The sequence below is a fragment of the Carica papaya genome, chromosome 5 (assembly GCF_054855325.1).
Source record: "Carica papaya isolate Zhongbai chromosome 5, ASM5485532v1, whole genome shotgun sequence".
NCBI classification, from domain to species: Eukaryota; Viridiplantae; Streptophyta; class Magnoliopsida; order Brassicales; family Caricaceae; genus Carica; species Carica papaya.
In genome coordinates this window covers 35,208,174-35,219,263 of record NC_142313.1, presented here as the reverse complement: position 1 = coordinate 35,219,263, position 11,090 = coordinate 35,208,174, and the positions used below count along the sequence as shown (strand labels likewise).

Genomic DNA, 11,090 nt, shown 5'->3' with positions numbered 1-11,090 from the left:
CATTTCACAACCCTTTCTTTATCTATATTTTCAAAGGAGAGAGTTATGAGTTTTGGAATAGTAGAATAAATATTAAAGTCTCTATTTAAGTCTTAAGATTTTTGAGATTTAACAGAGAATGAATATGCTAATCTTTATAAAAATAACTGGTTAAGGGAGAACAAAAGGAGGAACTCCAAGGCACCTTTTTTTTTATTAAAAAATTATAACCTCATAAAAAATATTCCAGTATCTCAGTAAACCACTTGCCTCGTCTTCCATTGTAAAATGATTAATTAATACATACATACATACATAGAGATTGGTTCACAAGAGAAATAAAAACTTCTCATAAAACTAGGAACAATATTCAATGGAATAGCTGCGTTACATTTTGAATTTAAGAAATTAATGTATATACTGTCTTTTTTTTTATAAAATAAACAAATGGTCAGATTTCACATGGCATGGGTAAGAATCAAAGAGTTAGTGTTCTTTTTCCTAAAAAATAAATAACTATATTACTGACAAAATCCAAAATTCTAAAATTTACCTGATGTGGGTTCATATCCAAATCAGTCTTTTTCTTCTTTGGGTCAAATTGGGACTACTGTGTTCAAGTTTAAAGTTTAAAAAAAAAAAATGCTTGAACCGGACCCAATTATATATGTATAATTAAAAATATAAAATATATATACTAGAGCGAGGCAGTTTTAACCAAAGATTCACGCGAATCAAATGAAATAGTGTTTTCAAGAATTTCCCCATATCCATGAAGGATTCGAATTCCTTTAATTCATGATCTTCGGCTCAGGTTTTGCAAATCCGCTTTGAACCCGACTTGTTATCATCCTCAATTACGTTGCTTATGCCATGTTCAAGAGAAGCTATCCTCTAACTATTTGAAACTCTATTCTATTTTATTTTATTCTATTAAGCAAACTAAACGTGTCATAAATGTATGTGTGTCATTGTTACTAGTTCAATCGATCCATTAAGTAAGAGTTTTGTGGGCTTTCAAAAGTTTTTCTTAGGGCCAACCATAATACATTTGATGATTATTAACTGGAACTGGTAAATCCTGCAAGGAATCCTTTTTTGGCTCTGGAAAACTAATAACCTTTTCCCTTTCTTGATCAGAAATGCCATTTGACTATTCTAGCCGTTGTTGTTGATTGATTATTGGATTCTTTGAAAAATCCCTCTATGATTTTGAGAAAATCTATCGTAGCTTTCATCCATTGGTTAAGAGGATGTTTTTGGATTTTCAAATACATGTCAAAACCTGACAGCCAATCAGGGAAAGGTTGAAGATCCACATGGATAGGATTGTGGACCTCACAGCATCCTATATAAAAACCACCGTTCACTCCCCTCTTCATCCATCACCAGATACAACTAACAGCCAGCAACAGCAGCCCTACCTAAAACAAGATACATGGCTACCATGGCACTCTCATCACCATTCGCAGGCAAAGCTGTCCCTCTCAATGCAGGGACAGAGCTTTCATCAGCTGTCCGCAGCGGCAATGGAAGAGTGTCAATGAGGAAAACAGGAAAGCCAGCTGCTTCCTCTGGGAGTCCCTGGTACGGCCCTGATCGTGTCAAGTACCTTGGACCTTTCTCTGGTGAGCCCCCATCTTACCTAACTGGTGAATTCCCTGGTGACTATGGCTGGGACACTGCAGGACTATCAGCTGATCCTGAAACCTTTGCCAAGAACCGAGAGCTTGAGGTCATTCACTGCAGGTGGGCAATGCTGGGAGCTTTGGGATGTGTTTTCCCAGAACTTCTCGCCAGGAACGGTGTTAAGTTTGGTGAGGCAGTTTGGTTCAAGGCTGGTGCTCAGATCTTCAGTGAGGGTGGTCTTGACTATCTTGGAAACCCAAGCCTCATCCATGCTCAAAGCATTTTGGCCATATGGGCAACTCAGGTTATCTTGATGGGCGCTGTTGAAGGTTACCGCATTGCTGGAGGACCACTTGGTGAGGTCACTGATCCCCTCTACCCAGGTGGCAGCTTTGACCCCTTGGGACTAGCTGATGATCCTGAGGCATTTGCCGAGCTTAAGGTGAAAGAAATTAAGAACGGACGACTGGCCATGTTCTCAATGTTTGGGTTCTTTGTCCAGGCCATTGTAACTGGAAAGGGACCACTTGAAAACCTTGCTGATCACCTGGCTGACCCTGTGAACAACAATGCCTGGGCTTACGCTACCAACTTCGTTCCTGGGAAATGAAATATCCAACTTTAATGGCAAATGTTTCAATAGTTCTATGTGATGTAACATTACATATTTGTGCCATAAATATGTTGGACCTATTTTTCAAAAACAAAACCTTTCCTTACGTCAGACCAATTCCAAACATATATTAAATAATCCCAACTGCTATAGACACATGGTACACCTGATAGATCTCCAACTCTTCAGTTAATCTGATTAGAGTTGATAGCCAATTGTTTCAGAATGACATAATCCGTTTCACAAACATAAAAAAAGAAATTAAGACTATGAACTAACCTACAAAATCTGGTTCAGAAATAAACCAGAACTCAAAAAATTGGCTGACTTAACATGAAATGTGATGGAATCAGTTGTGCATCAAGCACATAAAATGTCAAGAATGCATACAAAAAAAATTTAAGACAAGCACTTAGAAACCTGGTAAAAGAATAGTGGGCTCTCCAGATACTTAAATATTAATATTTATCTGAGGGTGTAGCAGGCTGGTAAACTGATCTTCAGTGAGGGTGGTCTTGACTGCATTTCTGAATGTAAACAGAGATCAGTGCTTGCAGTCACTAAATCAATTACTGGATACTTCTTCATGGGCTGCAAAGAACTCAACAATTTGCATCCCTCTTCCTGCCACAGCTATTTGATAATTGTTCCTGCATAAGAACAAACAAACCAAAAATAATTTATCTGAAATCATAACAAGCTACTTCTATGGACATAAATATGACGCTTCGTTTACTTGGTGAAGACTCTAGCATCCAATGCTTCTGGCTCTGGCACGCAAGTTATTGTGTGTGAATGCTCAACTGGCTTGCCATGTTCATCAAGAAGCCAACACCTAATGCGCTGATCAAGACCAGTAGAAAACACCCAAATCCCATCTGTCCAAACACCTTCATGGAGTAAAATTGAACTTAAATATTAATATAAGTGCCAATCTCCAAAGAAGACTTTTTGGAAGTACCAGCATTTATAGTTATTCTTGAAAAAATGAGTTCAAAAAATATTAAATTACAGGACAATGGTAAAGTTTTGAAAGCTCCTGATTATTTGGCACAAGACTGGAGGAGAAATTCAGAGAAGGTCTAAAAAGCAAATTAATCTATTCGAATAAATCATCAGAAACAGAAAAGGAAAAGCAACTGAATCTTTTTAGTGAAACATAGAACTCAAGTGCTTGTACATCAACAGAGACAAGGTAAGTGAAAGGTGCTCAAACATGAAAACTTCTGTTTTAAGATAAGAACTGCATACCAATACTGAAATGATGGTTTTACCTTTTATGGCAGAACTGTGTGCTGCCGCAATTGAGTGATGGTTAAAGAATCTGATCCCATAATTTTGAATTTGGTTTTGATTGTTAGGAATAGAGCTCTTCATACTTCCCATCTTTGCAATAGACTTTCCAGTATCTGGTGTGACAATCTCAGAATCCAGTTTGGTTGATAAGAATGTCAAATCAAATATGAGAGAATAGAGTGCTTGGTCATCACCCCCACTTACTAAATTGAATAGAAACACATCATCATTATTTTGACCGTATATACGAGCAACATGAAGACAGTTTACACCAGATTGGTGGACATTCCTTAGGACACACAGAGGCTGTATTTCACATGTCTCAGATGAAGAATCAACAGTATCTTTTTCTGATAAAGCATTTAATTTTCTTGATGCACCACATGAAGCACGATTTAGCAACTCGCAATTAGCCTCCCTAGTGCTTGAAGCAGTTGGGTCACTACCTGAACTTCTCTTGGACAAGTTGCTGCTGCTCAGGGATCTCCGACGCCGTCCACCCTGACTTCCTCTCCCTGTCCGTGGCCGTTTCTGGCAATCAATTAACTTATCTAAATGGACAGAGGACACTTGCCGTACAAAGGCTTCAACACTCTCAGTTAGATCCCAAAATGCAATAGTTCCATCTGTAGCTCCACCAATCACAACATAAGTACCTCCAACTTCAGCAGCCTCTGTGAAATCAAGATTATAACAGAAAAAAATTATTAAATTATTAACAATGACATGAAAAATTTATACCATAAGCTTCCCTGCCAAGAAACTTACTAAAGGTTCTGGGAGCATCAAATTTTCATTATGCAGGTATATTCATTTGCAATTTACTGCAACATTTGCAATTCAACTATGATATTGCAGGTTCCTTTGGCTTCACTTCACTAGTCCACTTTTGCTTATTTTAAGTACTAGTTCAAATGAAAAATACCACTTCTCAGTATTGTTTTTCCATGGATTAAAATCAAGTCATTTACATAAATAATCTCTTCTTTTCCAAAATTCTAGCCGCTAGCACAACCTTCATCACTAATCACCACAGTTGGCAATCAGTTAATGGTTGGAGACTAGAAAAGAATTGCTAGTAGACAGTTGAAACTTACTGCAACACTTGCAATTCAACTATGATATTGCAGGTTCCTTTGGCTTCACTTCACTAGTCCACTTTTTTTTTTGAGATAAAAGTGCGAAATGTATTAATAGAAGGCACCAAAAGGATGCCACTCATGTACAAAAAATTTACAAATCAATAAATATATCTATAATGAAAGCAAAATCAATAATTCTATCAAGGTTGTAACCAAGAACAATAGACCCAAAAAGATGCAGCCATTCGTCCTTGATAGCGACAAAATCTAATTCTTTACCCTCAAAAACTCCACTATTTCTTTCTTTCCAAATGATTCAAAAAATAACTAAGGGAATGATTTTATGATCAGTTCTTCTCATGCATAGGCCTTCCCAGGCAAATAGTTTCAGTTTTGTCAAAATGATCCAAAAAAATAGCTAAGGGAATGATTTTATGATCAGCTTTTTTTCCTGCATAGGCCTTCTCAGGCAACTAGTTCCTCTCTGACAGAACCGGTAGTGACCAGGATAAATTCATGATGCTTAAAACCAGAGACCAGAGAGAATGAGAAAAGGGGCACCAAAGGAGAAGGTGATTGCAACTTTCCAAATCTAATTTACAAAGTAAACATCTATTGACCACAGTGATACCTCTCTTTTGGAGGTTGTCTAGAGTTAGAATGTGTTCTTTAGCAGCTTCCCAAGCAAAGAAGGAAATTCTAGGTGGGGCCTTAGATTTCCAAATAATATTGACTGGAAATTTTCGTCTGACAGAGCTGGTGTGGTTAGCCAGTTGGAGAGTAAAGAGACTTTACAGAGAAAGCAACATGTTTACTCAGATTCCATAATAATTTGTCTTCGTTGTTATTTAATATGGTACTAGACAGAATCAGAGCCAAAGACAGGAATTCCTCCACCTCCCAGTCTTGTAAATTTTTGTTTAGGGGAAGTTCCATTCCTCAGAATATTGACAATGAGGGCGTTTTTCTCTCTGGCAATAACAAATATATTGAAAAATCTGTTATGAAACATATCCTGGCCATTCCAAATATCTTTCCAAAATCTTGTCTTCCTACTATTACCGATTAACCATCTGGAGTAATGAGATACAGTATTCCCTGCCTGCTTGATGCTCTTCCACAAGCTGTAGCCTTGCTGACTATGACCCAATAAATTGGTATTGTGTAAGTCTTCCCCATACCATTTGTGAATAATAAAGTTCCTCCATAGGCTGTTTTCTTTGTTCCAAAACCTCCAAGTTCATTTTCCAAGTAAAGCTTGGTTAAGTGTGGTGACAGATCTGATTCCCAGTCCTTCGGAAATATTAGGTTGTTTGAGATCATTCCATTTGACAAGGTGAATTTTTCTTGTGTTAAAATATTATAAAATATTCTCTATACATAATAATATGATTATCTTTCCAAATATGTATGTGTAATTAGGAAGAAAATAATTAGAGTAATTTATATTACTTATCATATATAAATCCATCTATATGTATATATATTCTGACTTTTATTTCAATAATAATATAAGAATTATTCAGTATTTTTCTTTCCTAACTTTTTACATGGTATTAAAGTGAGGGTTAGGGTTCGGGTTAGCATTTGGGGTTTGACCAAATAAGGGTTGAACAACCCATTCCTTGCGCCAAAAGAAGTCGACCACCGTTCTCCAGCCAGTTCAGATCACGGCCGACATGGTGGTGCACGTAGAAGGGACGGAGGAAGCCATTTTTATGGCGGTTTGGAGTCCTCAAGCACGGGTGAACCAAAGAAGGCCGGTTCGTGTGCGAGTCGAGTTCGGTGTGAAGTCAGTACTTGAAGAGACACTCGGTTGGCCTATTCTGAGCAAGTTGATGATATTGTTCGTGAACTTCAAACCCAAGTACCACCACTAATTGTTCATGCTTATTACAGAAGACAACAAACTAATGATATATATCTTGTACCAGATCCGTCGTCATCTGATTCTGCCGCACAGGACCTTGATCTTTCCATTGGTCTTCGTAAAGATAAACATCAATGCACCATTTCTATGCCAACTTATCCCATTGCTAATTGTATATTATATGACCATCTGTCTCTTTCGTCTACTGTTTTAATTACTTTTATAGATTCAACTTCTATATATAAGATAATTAAGGAGGCTCAGAATCACTTTGGTTAACGTAATATTATGGTTGATGAGATAAATGTTCTTAATGATAATTATATTTGGGATCTGATAGATTTACTCAAAAAAAAAAAAAGTTGTAAAGTACAAATGGGTATTAGCAATCAAAGTGAATCTAGATGGTTTTGTGGCAAGACTTGAAATTCGACTGGTAGCGAAAAGCTATACTCATACTTATGGGGTGGACTATTTTAATACATTCTCTCCAGTAGTCAAACTTATCTTTATCCGTTTATTAATATCTATTGTAGTCTCTCGAGATTGGCCTTACACCAGATGGATATTAAAAACGTATTTCTTCATGGTGATCTCTTATAAGAAGTGTATATGAAGCAACCACCTAAATTTATTGCTCAAGGGGAGCACGGGAAAGTCTGTGATTTGAAAAAATCTTTGTATAGTCTAAAGTAGAGTTCTCGTACGTGATTTGGCAAGTTTAGTGAGATAGTATGTGAGTTCGGATTGAAAAAGAGGAAATACGATCATTCAATCTTTTATAAACAATCAACAACTGATATTATATTTTTTATTATTTATGTTGATGATATTGTGATTACAGTAGATGACCATATAGGAATATCCTCTCTCAAGTCATTCTTGCATACCAAGTTCAATACCAAAAACTTAAGATAGTTAAAATATTTTTTAGGGATTGAAGTAACAAGGAAGGAATTTTGTTATCTAAGAGAAAGTATGTACTTGATCTACTTGCAGAAATAGGAAAACTGGGAGTTAAGCCATACAATACACTAATAATACCAAATATACATCTTACAAAAGATAATGGTGATCTCCTTGATGACCCAAAGAAATACAGACGATCAATTAGAAAATTAAATTATCTTACTGTGACTCCTCCAGATATTGCTACCCCGTTAGTGTTGTTAGTCAGTTTATGTCGGCACTTACAGTCAAACATTGAGAGGTTTTAGAACAGATTTTGTGTTATTTAAAAAGTATCGCGGGACTTGGCATAGTGTTTAAAACCATGGGTATACTCACATTAAATGTTTCACAACTGTTGATTGGGTTGGATCTAAAATTGATAGGAGGTTTACTACGGGTTATTGTGTTTTTGTTGGTGAGAATCTCGTATCATAGAAAAGTAAAAAGCAAACAATTGTATTTTTCTCAAGCGTAGAGTCCAAATATAGAGTTATGGCCCAGTGCACATATAAAATCTTATGGGTACATCATCTGTTAGATGAAGTGGGTTTGAAGCTCACATGTCCAGCAAAACTCTGGTGCGATAATCAGGCTGCTCTTCATATTGTCTCAAATCCTGTGTGCCATAAGAGAACCAAACATATCGAAATTGATTGTCACTTCATTTAAGAGAAAATTCAGGAAACTTTATATCTACTGCTTATGTGAAGACAGAAAAATAACTTAATGATACATTCATAAATCCTCTTAATGAAACGCGGATCGAGTATTTTCAGAACAAACTTGGTATGATTAATATCTATACTCCAACTTGAGGGAAAGTGTTAGAATATTATATAATATTCTTTATATATAATAATATAATTATCTTTTCAAATATTTAAGCGTCATTAGAAAGAAAATAACCAGGGTCATTTATATTAGTTACCATATATGAATCCGTCTACATATATAAATATCCCGATTTTCAATTCAATAATAATATAAGAATTATTCAGTATATTTCTTCTCTAACCCTCTACATTTTGTTAATCTCACCACCCTAAAGGAAGCAATTTTGAATAGCTTCCAATTTTTTAGCTATTTTTTTAGGAATACGCAGTACGAACATATAATAGATTGGAAGATTCGATAGTGTCTTTTATGAGTGTTAATCTAACTCCCTCAGAGAGAAAATTTCTTTTCCAACCAGCGAGCTTGTTTTCAACAATTTCAATGATTGGGTCCCAACTTTTCCCCGTCATTGTATCGAGCATCGAGGGACATTCTCAAATATTTGATGGGTAATTGAGCAATTTTACAGTTTAAAACCTAAGCCAAGCTCTGCCCATTATTGACATCGCCAAGCTCCACAAGTTTTGATTTATGCAAGTTTATTTTGAGGCCGGAGACAGCTTGTAAGCAAAGAAGAATACACCTTAGAGTGAGAAGTGAATCAACATCCGGTTGACAAAACATTAGGGTGTCATCAGCAAAGAAAAAATGAGTGATTTCCAATTTTTTGATAAAATTTCCCACTTCAATACCCCTTAATAATTGTAAATTTCTAGCTTTTTCAATGAGTTTATTTACTCCTTCCATAACAATGACGAATAATAAAGGGGAGAGGAGGTCACATTGTGTCAAACCCCTCGTAGCCAAAAAAAACTTGAAAGAGCCACCATTTACCATAACTGCATAATTGGACATGGATATACAAGTGCGGATCCACCTACGCCATCTCTCACCAAAACTCATCCTACCTAGCATGTAATCAATGAATTTCCATGATCAAAGGCCTTTTCCATGTCCAATTTGCAAAGGACTCCCCCTCCTTTTACTTTTGTGTATATCATCCACAACTTCGTTTACAGTAAGAAGCGCACTGTGATTTGTCTACCGGATATAAAAGCCAACTAACTTTCCCCAATGATCTTAAGGAGGCAGTTTGAGAGCCTCTTAGATAGGACTTTGGAGAGGAGTTGTAAATGCATCCTACAAGGCTTAGGCGCCAAAAGTCTTTGATGCAATTTGCTCCTGTTTTTTCGGGGATCATGACAATGAATGTGGACTTCAAAAATCTAACATGGAGCCATTTTTGTGTAAGTCTATGAAAAATTCTAGAATATCAGCTTTGAGAACCTCCCATTAAAGTTGCAGAAATTTAAAATTGAACCCGTCCGGGACAGGGGCTTTATCCCCATTACATTCTTTGAGGCAACCATAGATTTCTGATTCAGTAAACTCAGCTTCAAGTTGCAGTCTGTCCGAGGTATCTAAGCATGCAAACTGCAGACCATGTAATTTAGGTCTGTTTTCTAACTCTTCTGTGTACAGCTCTTTAAAATAAGACTAGGCACTTTCCCTCATATTATCATTTCCTTTGACACAGTTTCCATCAACAATGATTTCCTCAACATAGTTGATTCTTCTTCTATGGTTAGCCAAGCAATGAAAATACTTGGTATTCCGGTCACCATCCTTAAGTCACTTTTCCCTCGCCTTTTACTTCCAAGATATGACTTCACTAGTCTGCTTTTGCTTATTTTAAGTACTAGTTCAAATGAAAATTACCACTTCTCAGTATTTTTTATTTCCATGGATTGAAGTCAAATAATTTACATAAATACTCTCTTCTTTTTCAAAATTCTAGCCATTAGCACAACCTCCATCACTAATCACCACAATTGGCCATCAGTTAATGATTGGAGACTAGAAAAGAATTACTAGTACACAGTTGCAACTGCAGCCATTAATAGCAGTCATGAGCGCATTTGTCAATTTCTAAAAAAGTTTAAATTTAATTATTATTTTTACGATTTATAATTTTATATTATAAACTATTATTAATTTATTATATCAAATATTATTACTTTAATTAGTTTTTACATTTTATTCTCATGTCATTTTCCTAACCTTACATTCTTTAACCAAAAAGACTATAGAACATAATGCCTGAGACACCATGAGATGCCTCCTACATATTGCACCGAAATAACATCAGTCCAAACGGATGCAAGTTTTAAGGCACTTCATGGCCGGTGATCTAACCGGTAATCAATCAGATCACATGGAAAACTAGCAAAAATTCAAACAATTTTTCTTTCTTTAATTAACTAAAAGGATAGGGAGTTATGCCAATCCTAGACTAGTCTTTGCACGAGCATAATTATCATTCAAGATTCTGAAGAGGATGAATCTAAAAAGGGCAAGTGTAACTTGCAAGAGAAGAGAATTTGCTACAGGGAAGAAGATCACTCATATTAACAATGCGTCTAGAATATAAGTACAACCCAAAATCGAGTGTTGTTAGAGTGTTTAAAGAGACTCGCCTACAGAAGGCATATGCATGGGAATGACAACATGCTGTAACGTCAAAACTGGTGATGACAGGGGAACCAAGAAAGCAACATCAAACCTGTAGTGAGTAAAAAAAATCTTTAGTGAGTAAAGAAGAGATGGATACTGAGAACAAACATGACATGAAAAGGTTATTACAGGTAGAGCTCATGAAAATTATTAAGAAACTATATCACCGGTGAGTACCATAATCGGTATGGTAAAACAAGAGCCCGCAATGCAAGTGTAGCATCCGAACAAGCGACAACAACAAAACAGATGGTTAAGCTGAAAGGAAGAAAAATATGGTCACTCACTCTGAAAGGAAAAGTTAAAAGGGAAAAGTATATTT

General features: G+C 36.1%; 2 protein-coding genes across 2 annotated transcripts in view; one reads left to right on the top strand and one right to left on the bottom strand.

Annotated features, from left to right (window-relative positions):
* Positions 1-1,350: 1,350 nt before the first annotated feature.
* On the top strand, positions 1,351-2,332 carry LOC110813187 (chlorophyll a-b binding protein, chloroplastic-like). The gene has a single exon (XM_022040225.2). It carries the CDS (start codon positions 1,418-1,420, stop codon positions 2,216-2,218), a length of 801 nt encoding a protein of 266 aa, XP_021895917.1. The 5' UTR covers positions 1,351-1,417; the 3' UTR covers positions 2,219-2,332.
* A 59-nt stretch (positions 2,333-2,391) lies between these two features.
* The window catches only part of LOC110813205 (Transducin family protein / WD-40 repeat family protein), a 30,538-nt gene continuing 21,839 nt past the window's right edge, over positions 2,392-11,090 (bottom strand). Inside the window, exons 16-20 of the mRNA XM_088220397.1 lie at positions 10,946-11,026; positions 10,732-10,817; positions 3,496-4,191; positions 2,958-3,111; positions 2,392-2,871 (exon numbers count right to left, since the gene is read on the bottom strand). Of these exons, the coding sequence (XP_088076523.1) occupies positions 2,787-2,871; positions 2,958-3,111; positions 3,496-4,191; positions 10,732-10,817; positions 10,946-11,026 (1,102 nt within the window). The 3' untranslated portion in view covers positions 2,392-2,786. The remainder of the gene's footprint in view (positions 2,872-2,957; positions 3,112-3,495; positions 4,192-10,731; positions 10,818-10,945; positions 11,027-11,090) is intronic.